Here is an 18,625-nt window from a genome sequence, read left to right on the forward strand (position 1 = left end):
GTCTGATGATGATCAAAAAGATATAACGAAGGTCAAAAAAGCTTTCACTGACTACTTTTCACCAAGAGTGAAAGAAGAATTTGAGAGATACCGCTTTTACTGCAGCATCCAGAAACAAGACAAATATTTTGATTGTATTTGCAATTCTAACCAGGTACTAATTGGCACATGCAACTTTCATGTCGAAGAGAAGGACAAGGCCCCGCAAGACGCATTGTAATAAGCATCAAGGACAATGCAGTGAGATAGGAGTGGTTAAATGAGGATGGTCTGCTTACCCTGGTTCGAGCGACCCAAATATGCAGAAGTGCGGAAGCTACCAAATCATACATAGTGAAGATGTCAGATCAGCCCATCAAAGTCAATGAAGTATCTTTTAAAATAGCTGACCACAAATTGAAATCAACCCTCAAAGATAAGTTCTCCGATGATAAAATCTCGAACTGTATTTACTGTGGAGGTGATCATGCTTTTGCTTTTGCCAAATGCAGTTTATCGTCCTGGGTATCAAGGACAGATTTCATATATAGTGGAAGGTTGTACCACCTGCCAAGAGAACATGGGAGCAAATGACAAGAAAATACTTGAGACTTATGAGGTACCACAGTACCAAATGCAAAAACCGAGTACAAACATATTCCACCTGGACGGGAAGGATTGCCTGCTGACTATCGATCAATATTCAAAATTCCCAGCTGCTATGAGTTAAAGCAATGTACTGCCAAAGAATTCATTAGCATGATGGAAAGGCAATCTTTGGACTTTGGTTGACCAGAATCATGTGTGAGTGGTGCATGCATAATATGTCATCAGTTTCGAAATTAGGTCATACTTAGAGTCAATAGATGTAAAACAGATCACAGTGAGCCCATAGACCAGTCGATCAAATGGGCTGGCTGAGCGTACAATACAAACCATAAAATTATGCCTAGTGAAAACAAAGCAGAGCGGGCTGACACAGTGCCATGTGCTCAAAGCGCTTGAAACCACACCTCTAGGAAATGGTTTACCGGCACCCTGCGTACTCTTACAAAGCAGACAGTTTAGAGATCATTTAAACTTCAGCGCAGAGCCGTTGGAAATGCGGAACATTGACCTCGCAAAGATAGAAGAGGCATTCAGAAAACAGCAAGGGTTATGCACAAACAAATTCACTCAGCCAAATGAATTCAAGTATATAACAGGCTTTTTGGTTTGGGTGAACACTGGCCATAGACAATGGGTGCCAGGGAGATGGTAAAACATGCTGAAACACCTCAGAGTTTTTTATGTACATATGAATGGAAAGACATGTAGGCGCAATAAATCAGACTTGAGAGAGCGAAGTCAGCACAGACCATGCCAGAGAGATGACTCCTTGCCAGCACCATCCATAGTCATGTGGCTCCAACAAATTCTGCTGGTGTTTACACAAATTCAGTTGGACCTGTTACCACTTCAAGAGCACCCACTATTTCGGCACCTATCAGAAGATCAGAGAAAGCAACAAGACCTGTCCAAAAATGAACTATTTAAAACTAGGCGGTATTCAAGGGCGTCAGTTGCCAATGATACCAGGGACACCAGTAACATGTCTTGTAGAGTTAGAAACAGACAGTAACAGGCAGACAGTAACAGTGTAAACAGTAACAGGTTATATTCACTTTTAGTTTGCTATATCATTAAATACAAAGCATACATGTAGTTTATGTGTTTACAAATAAGCTTCTGTTGTGCAGACCCAGTTTTATTCTGACATTTTTTGCTTGTAGCAATGCCAGTTTTATTTCCTTGATTTGACTTTATGTTTGTTTGGAAAACAGATGGGATGTCATGAGATGGCTTAGTTGCACGTAATACCCTGCTGAGATTTTATGATGTAGCTTGGTTGCACTCAGTGTCATTTTGTTTTTATTTGCTGTTTACTATTTCTGTGTCTTGCATATACGAGTTGATCACGCTTGCTTGGTATAACGAAGGCAGTTTATCTTTAGCTATCATAGCGTTTAGTCTAATAAAGAGATTCTACATACCAAAGACACAAGCCTATGACTTTATTACCAGCAACCAAAATGTTATAAATAGTTTTTGAAATTAAAAAATGTGTATGCATGTATGGCAGCAAAATCAGCAATTTTTAGTAAAGTGGCTGGCAGTAGACCAACAGGTAAATCTGCACATGGGTTGCAATAAAAAAAGACAAGTTCTGTCTTTTAACTCACAGAATCCATTATTAACCAAAGTTATTGACTCATTGGTTGAATGGGATGAAGTATCACTTAAACTAGTTTTAGTAAAGCTGTGTAAGAGCTGGTTGCTGCATCTGAATACTGTGTCACTGATTGATTAATAGTGGTAAAGGTTGTGTGACTAGGAAACATCAGCAAAGTTGGTGAATGATAAATCTCTAGAATTTATTTTGAGAGGCTGCTGACCAAGTTTATATGACAAATATAAGCTTTTAGTTCTCTAAAATTAAGAACCCGTTTTCAACTCTCTAACATATAGAATGAAAATACAGCCAGCCATATTTCACATACACCATGAAGTAATTTAGTTAATTAAGCATTGTTCAGTTTGGTAGAAAACATATGGCCTACCTTTAACAAAGTTGTAGCATGAAAGTTGTCTTTTCCTAATGTATGTACTAATAACTCTCATAATATTAATATGCAACATTTTTCAGATATGAAATAATAATTTTGAAAACATTTAGAACAAAAGGTGCTGGTATAATTCAATGGCTATATAAAATAATCATATGATTGTTGGCATGAAATTGGGAAAATATTTGCACCTTGCAGAGTTAGTAAAATACTTAGATATTGTAGACTGAGAGTCAAACATTGTTCAGCTACCACTGCATTTGCTACTTACACTATGTTAAAACTTTATGGATCTTCCAAAATAATTTTTGGTTTCATATGAAAAGTATGCATTGTTGCCAAAGGTAAATAGAGATCCTATCATTTATCACAAATGAAAAATTGATTGCGTTATTGTATAGGCGATCTTTTGGATGAAGTTTGAGTTAACATTTGATCAGCGTAGTAGAACTTACATCTCTCGGTCAATGAAGAGGTCCTCCACAAACAATTGAGAAAATGTTTTCAGGTGATTTTTACGTAAAACTGTTACACAAGAATGAGTCATAAAGCTGCCGTTTGTGAATAACATACAACAATAAAAACAATGATCTCAACTACTGACAAAATTATAGGAAATTATCAAAAAATCATTGAATCTAACAAAGTTTGCTACTGGTAATTGTTCAAATTCTTAACAGCTTTCACATATACATGTATATCAAAACTGACATGAAAATTCAAACCTAAAGTTTTAATTTCAAACATAAAACAGGTAACGTTCAGGAATTAGGAGATTTTAAAATATGCTGCCATTTAGATAATGCATTTAACAGGAAGTAGTACATATATCTAGCACAAAATCCAAATTTTAAAATTAAATTAAAAAGTACTATTGTAGTACTTGTTATACTTGTATATTACAAATTGTTACAGTACTATAATAGTACTGTAACGATTCGTAAATTAATAGTAATAGCTGCTCGTAGTACAAAAATATTTGATAAAGTGACTCGAAGTTAGGCAGGATCAGTTCGACATGGTTGGACACTGACAGAATTGTGTTTATTCAAAAACAGCTGAGTAATATATAGCAACTTACTAGCAAAAAGCTAACATTTTAGTTTTAAGTAACTTTACATTTAATTATGACAATTCCTATTTGTTTAACACAAAGAAAATCTAATTCCCTAAAAATAAACTTGTTTTTGTCAAACCATTAATATACGATCCTGGAAAATGATCAGAATTCAGCTGCTGATCTTCTGTCAATGGGTCTTCATGAGTTTACATTTTTTTTCCATTTTTTTTTAAATAAACTTAAAATCTTTGCTTCCATATATTTCAGATTGCACACAATATGCAAAAATTTTCTAAAATCATCTCTTTCTTAGCTGAAACTATGCCAAAATTTCTCACAAAGATGCAGATAAATACTATTTTATTACCATATATTCAGGCTACTGAAAGTCAAAGGAAATTACGGGCCTCACTTACTAACGAGAATAACTTCAGCCTCTTCAGGGCCATGAAACCCTAAGTTTTGGCATTAGATTTTTCACCAACTAAATTGACATGTATAATTGATCTACAACATCAGAGGAGCAGAAAGTTAGCTTTGATTAGAACCTAATTCCTAAAATTAATCAACAGATACACATAAACAATCAGATGCAAAGAAAATGTTTAAGATGTGCACTTTGCGGCAGCAAAAGAATCAGAAATAGTAAATTTGTTATCAATTTTGCATTCAGCTGATTGTAAACCTTCACATAACTCTAGGCTGTGAGTGTCAATAGCTAATCTTTCTGTGATAGTTCTGTAACGATTCGTAAAATTGTTGAGGAACAGTAAATCAATCATAACTTGATACTTTTACTTCAGAAAATTATTTTTCAACTAAAATCTGTTGAGTCAGTTGAAGTTAATAAACTAAATCAGTTGATCATCAAATCTACACTGAAAATCATTTCTTTAAATGTTTGATATAAAAAACTAAATAAAGAATATGAAACTATTTTATGTTTCTGCGCTTCTTAGAAGTACATTTATGGATTCCCATCTATAAAGACTTTTAGTCTGTAATTTGGCAAATTTTATGTTTTATGAGGCTTATTAGGGTCTAATAAAGGTTTCAAACATGACTTGTAAAGGTTAAGCTCATCGGAAAATTATAACACTTTTTTTAGTGAGTGTAGCCTGGAAATTTTGATAGTTTTCCCTTGAAATGGTTTAGGTCATTATCCCGCAAAATGCAAAAACCGATTTTTCTTTCATTTGTATGCAAATGGTGTTTTGCTCAATAAATTGTAGTCAATATTACATAGTTTATTTTATGCATCTGCAGGAACCCATGAAATATTTCTGAGAAATTGATGTTAAACAAATGTGGTATTGTTAAGAAAACTGCTGCTCCACAAGAACGAAAAATTATATATATGAATATACAAACAAATGTATACACAAATACGTATATAACATACGAATTCAATATACAAAATATATATAATATATAGAAAAATATATTTATTGAAGTTTATCATACCAAGAACTCAGGTCAGAGTGTTCAACATAGAACGGAGCAGTATAATTTAGTAGAGAATTAGATAGTGTACATATCTTTTTCTGGCTACTGTCAGTTTCTTGTTGTGCAATCATCAGGCTGTAGATTTCAGCTTTGTAATATATTTGTATATATAAAGATATATTTTCTTGAGACAGAATGGAAAAAAATTTTTGAATGCCATAAATCTGCTAACTGATTAAGACATTGTAAATAAATATGCATTGAGAAACAAAGAAATAGATCCACCCGTTAAGATAGTATTGCTTGCAATTAACCAGCTGTGATATTATAGCCTTTGGCAAATGATTTGCTTTGCCATTTTTTGGTGCTTTCAATTTATTTCTTTCAATTTAAATATAAAATTTTATTGCCATTGTATGACTATGTTTAACGTTGCTGCACAAAAATTCAATGCACCCATTGGTAAGTTTGTTACCGTTTGCAGTTGGCAGTTTACATATACATATACATATACGCATACGCATACGCATACGCATACGCATACGCATACGCATACGCATACGCATACGCATACGCATACATATACATATGCATATACATATACAAATACATTTACATATACAATTACATATACTTACCTTATACATATACAACACGAACATATAAGCTTACATTACTGTTTGGTACAAATTAACTAAATACTGAAGCAATATCAACTTTATATCAGCTTATATATATATATATCAGATTTATATGGAGCCTTTTACTGGCTTTTGATTTCACATGCTAAAATCTTGTGTTGAAATAACCATGGCGAGTTGATTACATTGTCAAAATATGGGATTCTAAATTATGACCACTTTTTAACTGTTCATCTTTTAGCTTTCAACTCGTTCGCAACCATCCTCGAGTTGACTCGCAGAATATATCGTAGCTAGGCTACCAACACAAGTTATCTCGCCTTGGAAATTTACCACATTCCATGTGCAGTTATTTTTAAGTTATAAAAGAAAAATTTCAATTAGTTTGAAAGAGAAATTTCTGGCTAATCAGAAAAACTTGCAAACATGGTACAATGACATCTTTGTAAAAGCTATATCTAAAATACTTATCTGAGGCTTGCGTCAACCTAAACCGGAAATCATCGAGGATATTTTAAATGTTCTCATTTGCGATCAACATTTTTTAACTCTAGAAGTGAATATGCAGATTTAGAAGTGGTAAGACAATGAAAGTCTGCATGAATCAAATAAAAACATTAATTTTAACGTTTCAAAGTTTTTATTATTTTTTAATTCTGCCAATTTGAATTGTTATGCTCAAATAAAATGCATTTTTAGGCAGTCAGCCGTAGTCAGACTAGAGTTATCATCCACTTTCAATAGAATCATATTGATTCTTAGAGCTGTCTATATATCGGAAAAATTAGGATCAGTTATTGAACATGTGTTTATTATTTGAAACATGTTTATGACAGATTATTTGAGTTACACTGGCATGTCGTTTAGACATGTTTTGGTTTGAAGGATGATACTTGTGCGAGGAAAAGTTCTAAATTGGAGTTTCATGATTTTTACGTTCATGATTAATGGTTATTTATAAATATATTATTTATAGCTGTGTATTTTATGTAGCTAAATCATAATTTTAGCAAATCTGCTTATATTTTGGAAATTTTACTGTGAAATTCTAACTTTGTTTCCGCAAGTAAAAGTTTTTGAAAGTCAAAAGTTTTCTAAAACTACCTTCTTTGAGACACATGTACACATGTAAATAATATAAACCTCTATCTGAATTTTATACCATTTGAAAGAGGAGACTTGGTTATTTTGAAAACTGAACGGGTAACCTATCTCTATCCATTTTTTTGTAGAAGTAAGTTAAATTATTAAATAAATTATATTATTATTAGCTATTAAATTAGTTCTTGCAACTTTCTTGCCATCGGGCTATAACGTGCCTAGCTAAAAGTAGACAATTTACAAATGTATCCTTTTAGCAAACAAATTGGCATGCAGTAGCCTAATATTCAATTTTTGAGTAAATGTCTGTACAGCCCTCGACAAACACAGAAGAAAATTCTTCAACCAAAGGTTTTTGAATCATTCCTTTTCATCAAAATATCATATTTTTCAAAAGCTTGGCACTTGGCAAGCAACAAAATATAGGTTTATAATTTGGATAGTTAAGCCAAAAGAAACAATTTGGTCAAAGTCTTCTTTTCATATTTCAAGGAAAATTACTGATGTTTCTTGTGGATGTTAGGCTTATTTGTTTACAAGTTTTTACTGTTTGTAGATATGCTAGTTTTTCCTGCTTATCTTTCATCTACGTAGCTCACATAATGACCAGTTAAAGCTTCATGCAACTTTGCATAAAGTTATATCCTACATAAATGTGTAAGAAAACATTATTCATTCTATTAAGTGTTATAAAATATACCCTGAAAAAACATGAGTTTTCATCTTCCTTACACGGAACATCCAGCCAATCATTTTATGCAGGATAAAACTTTATTTTGTGTAGAGAAGTTTTTTTGAAAATGTAACAAAATTTTTTGAATCCAAATCATCGAGTTGAATCCAAAGTCATTTATAAGACCTTCTAAACAATGAATGCTAAAATCTGATAAATAGTTCTAAAAGTTCTAAAGTTGACTAAAAGCCTAAAGTTGTAGACCAACAGTTAGATCTATGGCTACAAACCTAAAACTAAAGGCATATAACAATTTATTACAAAAGCCTACCACTAATTGGTAGGTTAATCAAATAACAGTGGTTACCATTAAAAGGCTAATAAATAGGTATCTGACTAAGCCTATGAATAGGGCTATGTAATGATAATATTAACAAGTAATAGCCTAAGGTTAAGGTCTAAGGCTAGTCATCTAAAGCTTTACAGCACCAAGCTTATCGTCCAAACTTTGCAAAATCTTGTTATGATTAAAGCCTTAAAGCTAAGACTAGGAATAGGTCTATGACTAAAATATCACGTTAAGACTACAAATATGTCTATCATTAAAATTCTCAAACAAAAATATTAGGACTCACTTTCTGATTGATTTCATTATTCGATGCTTAATTTCACATTTTACTGCAGCAAAAGCCTTTGTTTTTAGCGCTGTTCTGCAACTAATTTAGCAGCCTATAAAAAAACAACAAACATGTAAAATATGTTGGGTAAAAATTAAATAGTAATATGAAGACTTTCGCAATAACAACGGACCAACAAATTTAATAGCCATGAAATTTATTTTTACTACTATAAAGGACTATTATATTTAGTGTAAATAAGAACAAGTTTGGTTTTGTACCTGTGAGTTTGTCAGGGCTGTAGATTAAGTTAGCCTGAATATAGAAGGGCTATGATTAAATATGGTCAAAAAACTTACAACTAGTAAAACAACTCACTCTATTATTTTACCGTATAACCATAATTTTCTCTTTCAAGTTAATGCAACAGCAAATTTGGATTGATCTTCTCTTTGTTTATTGAAGTGGTGTGCCCTCATCATTAGGTTTGATAAAAAACTTGAAAATATATAACAATTGCTTGCAAAATTAAACAATGTTCTCAAACAATAAGATTTGGCATTCTTGAAATGGTTGAATTTATAGAGCAAAGCAAACTTGGACTTGTCTTCTCTTTGTCTTTTAAAACGGTCTGCTCACATTTCTAAATATGATAAAACTGCTGGGTGATATTTAAAAATATGTTAGGTAATAAGATTTGACACCAAGAAAATAGCCAACTTGATCCAACAACTGAAAACTCATGATGATAAATTTATACAAAAGTTTGTTATAGATTTTCGGATTTAGTGAGTCAGTGAGATTTGGTTCTGGGGCTTGCTTGCCATAAACCAACAATTACTGATTAGCTGCCCTGTCCCCGCAGTAGTCTGCTTATGCATTAAGGCTAGCTTTTTTAAGAAAGTTTTGCAAACGCTAGGACAGATTGGTTGTGTGTAGGATTTAGACACTTTTGAATTGGCAGAGCTAGGAAACATTTATTTTTGTGACAGGAAGTATATTTATTCACTCTTTTGCTATATACTGTGTTTTGGTGATTTAATTGCCTTGACGAATTTCCTTTACGATATTTTGTATTAACGGTAACCCTGGTAAGCTTACGTTTATATGATATATCTATATGTTGCTCAATAATAATTCAACTTGTCTTGATCTTAATTGTGGCGTTGTTCTTTGGTTATTGCTACTGAATCTTTAGTGTAGGCTCGTAAGACAACAAGATTAAAAAATCCCTGGGAAAAGGACCCCAACTACCGAAGTGGGAATTGTTTGCCCCTAACCAGGGCAAATTTCATTTCAAATTTCAGTTTTATACTATTTGATAAATTATAGTGATAGTAATTGTCACTGACCAAGTAGTACATGTAAGTAGTAGTTAGCCTGGAATCACTGACCATAAGCAACCAAAGAACTATTGTACAATGATCAGTAGACTACCGCTCCTCCCTATTTCTGATGTAATTGATGCATTGAAGCATTCTGATATTTCTAGTGACGTCATTATTACTGATGATTGAACCTCGTACCATTACACAGAAGTAAACTCTATAATAACCTTAAAACTACAGTGTAGTTCTGCTTGGGTACTGCCATATTGCCATCGCCTAAAAATTTAAGTCTACAAGTGCATAAGTAAATGCCAATCAAACTAAATATATTATTCCAATGAATGATCTTTCCAAATCTTTGCGTCTTCTTACTCTGCCTATGCTAAATATTTATTTTACTTCAATTCAATGTTTCAAGATTTTTTTATGGTTTGTGTCCTCGTTTTTACATGATAATCACAGGTTCTCAACTCATTTCAATTTACGTGATGTGAACAAATTGCATACAATCACTAACAATCATTTTGAAAATGTCATTGCCAGCTGCTTTAACAATCTTCCACCAAATATCCATTCTATTAGCATAGAAAGGCATTTTAAACACTATTTGTCAGACTATTTATTCATTTTTAATGGCTAACTGTTGCTTTTTTCCTCCTTTTTTAGTTTTACTATTGTTGTATGGCCTAATTTGAAATTTTTTTTAATTTGTGAAATGAAATTATTGCCAATAAAGTACTATATAAACTGTATGTATTTAAGAATTAATAGTTATATTTTAGACTAGATTGAAAAGGATGTTGGAATGTTAGAAAAAACAAAAACTCACATATCCCGTATCTCCTTGTTTGTCTAGCTACTTTCTGGATGGCTAGTCACCCTCTCCTAGTCAAGTCACAGTTTCCTTGACAAGCCATCTTGTTCAGGTAAAGCCACTTGTTGTTCAACCAGCTTTACTTCTCTCTGACATAATTCCCCGCCTACTATGAATTCATTGGCACTATTTATTACTGATTGAGTAAGTCTATTTCATTATGTTCGCATAAACTCAGCCATCAAGCCAAAGAATTAAAAGTTGAGCATATCATTAAAATTCATAAGGCCAGGCTATATACTCCAAAGAACTTGCTCGTGAAACTTATTGAGTAGACCACTGCTGTCTCAACATACACCGATGCTAGTAAACTATGCATTGCGCTGGCAAATCAAGTGAAAATTGAGACATAAACTCGAATTTGTTAACGTTCTGTCACCTTAACTACTTTACCATAACAAAGGTATGTTTATACTCATGTGCATGTGCAAAACACATGGCACTTTTATTTTTGTTGACATGTGTTATTCATGTCACTGGTGGCAGCACTCTCTAAGTTATCAGAACAAGTAGCAACGTTGACCTTCAAATACACGAAGGAGGTATTTTGAGCATCTAACTGCAGTTTGGTAGCCAAACAGAGCTTCTATTACAAAAGTGTGATCAAGGACATCAGCTTAGTCTACACAATTTGTTCTATCTATCATGCAAGAAGTTTCAGCCAATGCATATGCACTTATTACTTTTTATAATTTAGTACATGTAATATGAATGGCTGGATGGTAACACAATTTTATGGAGATTTTTAAGGTTAAGTGTACTTAGCAACTTGAAAGTGAGCCCCCTTCTTGATGTGTCACAGTATTTCAGAGCACTAGTCATCAGCTGACAGAAATCTTTACTATAATGAAAGCCTCAAATCTATAGGAGCCATCACTCTATTCACAATGAACTCTGCTTTGTATAATTCCATTTTAATAACATCTCAAGTTTCTTCTATGATACATCTCAAGTGTTCATAATTTTTGCTTAATTTAATCAAGCTGAAAACTTGATTGAAAATAATTGAAAACTTCTTTTTAAACTATTATTAACTAAAACTTTTACAGTGAAACATATTCTTTTAGAAAATGGTCATCTTTTCATATTTTTAGAGCTGTTTTAGGGCACAGCTTTTAGCAGTATGTATCATTGGCTCTGGAAAAGAGTTTTTCTTGTACACTACATCAGCTATAGGCAGCCTTTTTCCTCATCTGGGTTATCAGCTCAAAAATCATTTGTGCTGGCTCATAATTTTAGCATTTCGGTTTGCTGCAAATAAATTAATTGAGTTAATTTTTATTAAAATTGGAGAACCATTGTGAAACAAGGCAATATTTGTTATAACTCTTAGGTAACATGATGAGAGCTGAAACAAAAAGGTGTCAGACAACAATTTCTGAAATATATTATACCTACCGGTACTCTAGCAGTCTAGTGCATCATGAAACATCTTCTTGTGCAATAATTTTCTGTGCAATTATTCTAAAGGGCAGAAAGACAAGCGGTTAGCACATGTGGTTTGCCAATTGGCAAACATTAATGTTGTAGGTTCGAATGTTGGATGATGTAGTTTGTTTTCTAAAATTAAAACACAGCTTTGGACAAACAAATAAAAACAGTTCTTATTATAGTTACGAATATGGCAAAGGTCCAGCATGTTATAAAGTAATCACTCTCAATCTCTTTTTAATAGTAAATTGACGAAACTTTATGAAGGAGGTATCTACATTTAATTGTACTATTAAAAATATGTCATGCATGTTTACAAATTATCCATTGTTACATATTGTTACATATTGTTCAAAAAATCATTCAAAATGTACACTAATCTTCTTTGTTTCTTTTTATTTTGAAACAATTTTGAAAATTCACACTTTTTGTTTTGACTTTATTTTCAAGAATAAAATTAATGAATTTAATTGGATTTGTCTTGATCTTAGAAACATCCATATTTGATATGTGTTGTTTGTGTGCCAGTCAGTTTAGTATTTAACAAGTAACAGAGTCAACATAACATATATTAGTAGTAAACAATGTACTAATAAAATAATTAGTATCAGTGGTAATACCACCATGAAATATTAGAACAACCTTTTAAATTTAGTCTAATTGAATTAATTTGGTTAAATAAATGTAAAAAGTGGATAAAAAATGGAGTTTTCCAGTTTTTTTAGGCATAAGTGATTTCATTTTACCACCACCAAAAGTATTGTGCAGTAAGATCAAGCAGTAGATCAAGCGGTAAGTTAATTTGTATCGCTAACATTTAGTACCTTCTACAAGCTGGATGACGGCATGTTCTAATGCCCTTACCAGCTTATGGAAGGTGACGGCTTTAGTAAGCTGTCACCTAATGTGTTGAACAATGAGCTTCATTGGTATATTACAACACCTTATGGTTGGTTGAGCCAAACAATTTTGGATTGATTTAAATTCGACTTGTTTGGGTCAAGCAAACAGAAAATATGTTTTCAAATCATACATAATTAATAAAATTATGTCCTAAACATGCACCCATTTTGTTTTCATCTCCATTTAAAATTTTAAAAGAATTGAAAACCTTCTCTTCGCTTTCATGTGTTAACTGCAGACATTAACACATGTTTTTAGGAACACTGTTTTTAAAAGAGGACACAACTGCAAAGAGACTTGGAGTACCATTGGAATTTTTTTCTCTCACTTCTTACCTTTTCATGCTAATAATCATATATTGTTCCTAATGGGTCATAAACCTGAAGCCAGAAAGAGAGACACAAAATTAACTAACTTGAAAGTAACCTATTAAAATAGGTAGTTTAAGATTTGGCTCGGTCAAAAAATAAACTAGCTAAAAACTGCTCAAGTGAATCATAGGAGAAAAGATTTACTGAAGCAGTTTGTAATGCAATGTTAGCAATGCTATGTCATGCAAACCTTTTCCGTTTTTACAGCCACCCAATAGCAGTTGTTACATCACGTTATGCCATCATTTATATGTAGACTAACTCTTCATTCATTTTAAGTTCATCGTTCACTATCTCCATGACAAGTACATGTAATTGTCAATGTGTTTGCAAGTTTCCACTTGATGATATCATTCAGATATCATGCCGAGGTGTAATAGTGATAGTCTGTGTTTTTTCTTCTTTGAAAAATAATTTTTTTCAGGTGCTACTATTTTTCACAGCAATCAGTAATTTTTGTGCATTGCAATGTGATATACGAAGATACAAAGGTTCAAGGAAGTCAGCCTGTGTCAACTGCAGTAAGAGCTATATATGGTAATTGTTTTGTAAAATTATTCTACTTATAATTCAAAAAATATAGTTTTGCACAAATTGTAGCAAAGGTAATCAATTGTGCTTTTTACTGCAATTAAAAACCAATAAAAATTTGATACTTACTTAAAATCATCATATTAAGCAATTATGTAAAATACACTCAGTTATTGACATATATGACAGGTTTTCAGCTTAAGATATACCAATGAAATACATTTGTTCACTTTGCTTTTAACTTGCATTCAAACAAATTATGTAATATTGACTCTTTATTGCATTAACTAGAAATTCAATCACAGAAACTAATAAAAGTTGATTACAATGTTAACAAGAGTAGTTTAGAAATAATTCTTCTATATGGGATACTAGAATATGGAATCACGTTAGTAAACCATTTGATCTGATTCAAGCTATAATGTTTATTTATTCTACTCGCCAATGTTTTTTGTTCTGACAGCCATATAACTTCGTTAATAGAGATGTATTACATGTGATACTTGCACTGGTATTACCATGCCACAAGTTTTACATGTATAGCGATACGTAATGGAACCTCAAGTTTAATAAAGTATTATGTGAAAAAAGAAATAAGTTCATAAAAGTTATAAATAGTTTGTATCGTATTACTTAGTATTAAACTCCTATATAAAAATGAATAGAAGAAATAAGTCAACAGTTATACATACGAATAGCTATAAACAGTAATAATAATCTCCTTGATTTGTATGTTGGTAGTGTATACCTATGATAATGTATACTGTTATGTAAGAATTCCAATACTCACCACACAAATTAATGTTTAATTATTGCTGCTAGAAAGCACGTTTAATATAATATAGATCATAGTAAATCAGGTGTTTCCTATTATTAGGTGTTTTATAATGCTTCAAATTATTCCACTATCTGATTTGCTTATAAAAGTTTCTGGTGACAAGTAGTCAGTGTGCATACATACTAAACAACAATAAAACCAAAAACTGCCACTTTGTGGAAAACTAACTTTTCATAGCGTTTTTAGCTAGCAAAAATAGGGCTGCCCAATTTCAAAGGTGAAACATTATAGTTATTTTAGTATCTGCATCAGCAGTTAGTGTTTTAGGTCATATTCTTTAGTATCCAAAATATTGAAAAATATTATCTATTTGAAGTTTGGTAACATACACAAGAGTATAGTATTCTAAACCCAATATCATTCTACTTAAATTAAGACAGATTGTTTGGCTTAAAATTGGTTCTCTCAAATTTATTACATTGATTACATCATTGAGCTTTTATGGAAGAGATACAATTTTGGATTAGTATTTTAGTAGAATAAAAATGTGTTGTGTATATCAGCTACTTCCATAGTACCACTTGTACTAGTTATAGTTACAAATTTACAAAGTAACTAAATAAGTGAGGCCAATCATCTATCAGTTGTCATAACAGTATCAGCAGTGTGAACAATCTAATAGAAACAAACTTATCACTATTCCTGAAGTTATTCAAAAATGATCATAAGTGCAATGGCTAGATGCAAGCAGGTGCCTAGAGCTAAAAGGATTACAATGATTAAGACCAATGTAGTTTTCTATGTTACACAGAGCACAGACAGGATGCGCAATAGACTGGGGTAGTCTAAAATACTCGGAGATACATTTGCTCATCAAAAACAGCTTGCGTTGAGCTCTGACAATAAAGCGGTGACCTATAAATAAGCAAAAGGTAGTGTATTCAAATTTTAGGGTGCGTAGTGGTTGAGTTTATGTTAGTGGTTATCCGTTCATTATGAAGTATCATTACCTGTTCATTATCAAAATTTCATTATGTAATGCTATGTTATGGAATTTGTTTAATAGCATGTATTTAACCATAACTTAAAATACCTTCTTTGTTTGTATTACCTAGTTTGTGAAAAACATACAACCTCCAAACTGATTTAATTAATGGTTGAACTGATAACCATATTTTTTTCTTGGATTACAATAATTTTTGTTTTGACATCCTAACAGGTAAATACCTAAGTACTAAAAAGTTAAATGATTTGAGATATGTACGCATCAAGTTTAACACTGTTAGACCCATTGAGTTGACATTGTAACTGTAGCTTTAAAATCCTTTCGAAAATCAGAAGGGTAAAAAAAGAGGAACAATATTTGAAAGTTCTCCTGCTGCGCATTTATATGATGCCTGTCCAAGATGAACTATTACTGTTTTACGCTCTGTGAGCCCCCTTTAAAAGTGTAGTAGGTAATAAAAAACATGGCCTCAATAACATCATTTAATCCATATGCATGTATTAGATCAATATACTGATGAACAATAAAACATGATGATATAAAGATACAAACATTATGTTCCTAATCAGTGGTTTACATGGTGCATTACATGAGAAATGATGTTTTACCGTGACACTCAATGAGTCTTTTAGTATTGCAAATATACGCTTACTTGTAAACAGCTTTTTAAAAATCGTCTTCTGTAATCCATAACCCAAAAACATCAATAAGACTTTAAGCGCTTGCAGTTTGAATTAGATGACGCTATAGCCAGCAGAAATAATCAGCTTGAGAGCTTCAACTTAGAAAGAACTACTGAGGAGAGTCAGTGCCGGCAACTGATGATATTGTTGACAGACTTCAAAGCTAGTCATTAATGTAAAACACATTTTCAACGTTTTAATTAATCTGCAGACACGGGTAAGATACATTACTGATTACAGTTTGTCATCCTGAAATTAAAAGTATTGGAAATCTATTTTATATTTTCTGTCAAAGTATGACTGCTGTAACATAAAAGTAAATGTTGTAAGGATCTAGTTTTAATTACAAGAGATGAAGCGAGTCGCTGATGCAATACCATTGATTTCTAGTTTTGACAAACCCGCCACTTAAATAGAAGGTTTTTACGGTTCATCTATGCTGTCTCCAGCAAGCCAGCATGAAGTTTCTTTCGATGTATTCCCACTTTATTCTACTGGTTGTCATCATATGCAGTACTCTAGTGGCAATGGATGAGCTATATGACATCATCAGAGATGTTTCTCAAGATCTGCTCACCAACCACAATAGTTTTGAGGCAGCAGGTAACTATTAGCTATTAACTATCTCAAACTATTAGTAATTTGAACGTGTTCTACTTTTAATTCAAATATAACATAAAATACAGATATGTTTACTTCATTGCCATTTTTTGTTCATCAAAAACTTTTAAGGGCTGTTGCATCTTACATAATTATACTAGCTGTGCCACCTGGCGTTGCCCGTGTAATAGAGGAGTATTTGGACAGAAAATTGATTTGTGTTTAACATATTACAACATTTGCCATTCTAGCTTTCAAACTACATATGATGAGAAAAGTTTTTTGTCTTATAAACAATAAGAAGTAGTGAGAGTTTTGCTATTAGGCAGTTAAATAATTTGAGCGAACAGCTTATCATGACATTATGCTATGACCCGCGTCATTCGTAAAGCGGTTGCTGTAGTAAAGGTATTGCTCTGATATAAGGCCTTGTATTGGCGGGTTAGCAATTTGATTTCTATAGTCCAGTGGGCTAGGTGTAAGACTTGTGAACGGCTTGGTCCGGGATCAAATCCTTTTCGGTACAGAATATTTGTTTCAAGATTTTAAGATCTATAGCTGGATTTCCAACACATGGACACATGGACATTGAGAAATATATATATAGATTAGGCTTATATTGAATTTTAGCCAATAATCTTTACATGCAATTCATCTGCAAATTCAATGCATACATGGTCAGACTAGTCTGAAGTAATTTTTTCTAAAGAGATACTTAGATTACTTTGAAATGGAAAACAAAGATTTAGTAGCATGTATAAAGGCATATATTAATATGTTCTTCTTATTTATATAGGAAGTTTTTCTCTATCATACTGTGTGAACCTGTGCACTGCAAGCTCGATCTGCCTGTCAGCTGTGAGAATCAGTGCATCTGGAGAATGTCATTTATTTTCTTCAACTTTGCATGCCCACGCTACTGGTACAGAGACTGGGCTGACCTACATCGGAAAAAGAAAACCTGGTGCTGCACAAAGCGCCACAGAGGTACGTATGAACATATTATGACATCAGTTACAGAACAACCTGTTTATGGATAAAGAGCCAAATATTTTTCAATTAATTTTAAATCTAATGATATGTAAAATACCTGCTACCTAATAACTATTATGCATGATAGAGGCGGCTAAATAACGAAAAACGCTAATTTCACCATGTACTTTATATGTACGCTATTATAAACGTAAATATAAATAAACAAACATACACACAGACATACATTCATTGGTTTGTACATATTTGTTTAACAAAATTGCTGACATACATACATTTACTTCCATACATCTGCGCGTTTGTACCTTAATACATATGTACGTTCATACATCTGCACAACTATACATTCATACTTGCATACATGTATACACGCAGACATACATGCATTCATATATGGATACATGAATACGTTCATACATGCATACACAAATACAAGCATATGTGCTTAAATTCATACACACAAACACACATACATTAATTATACATGCATACACCCAAATAGGCATACATATATATATGCATGCACACATTTGTGCATATGTGCATACATGCGTACGGGCATATGTGCAAACGTGCAAACATGCATACATGCATACCTATGAACCTGCAAACCTGCACGCACGCATACACACATACCCGCATACCCGCATACATGAATACATGTGTAGACGTTTACGCAAATACATATACATACATGTACATCCATTCATGCATACAAGCATGAATAAATGTGTATATGCATATAAGCATACATGCATATATGAATACCTGCACACATGCATACATGCGTAGATGCGTACATACATACATATGTGCACAAGTGCATATGTGCATGCGTACATACATACATATGTACATATGTGCATACATACTTACGCATATATGTGAATACGTACATACACACATATGTACATATGTACATGCATATATGCATGCATATATGCACATACACATGTGCATGCATACATACATGCACATACTACATACACTCATACACACGTACA

At 32.5% G+C, this 18,625-nt stretch overlaps 1 protein-coding gene across 1 annotated transcript in view; it reads left to right on the top strand.

Annotated features, from left to right (window-relative positions):
• Positions 1-16,555: 16,555 nt before the first annotated feature.
• LOC137388423 (fibrinogen-like protein 1) overlaps positions 16,556-18,625 on the top strand; it is a 12,869-nt gene continuing 10,799 nt past the window's right edge. Inside the window, exons 1-2 of the mRNA XM_068074908.1 lie at positions 16,556-16,631; positions 17,425-17,615. Of these exons, the coding sequence (XP_067931009.1) occupies positions 16,556-16,631; positions 17,425-17,615 (267 nt within the window). The remainder of the gene's footprint in view (positions 16,632-17,424; positions 17,616-18,625) is intronic.

Source organism: Watersipora subatra, chromosome 2 (assembly GCF_963576615.1).
Source record: "Watersipora subatra chromosome 2, tzWatSuba1.1, whole genome shotgun sequence".
NCBI classification, from domain to species: domain Eukaryota; kingdom Metazoa; phylum Bryozoa; class Gymnolaemata; order Cheilostomatida; family Watersiporidae; genus Watersipora; species Watersipora subatra.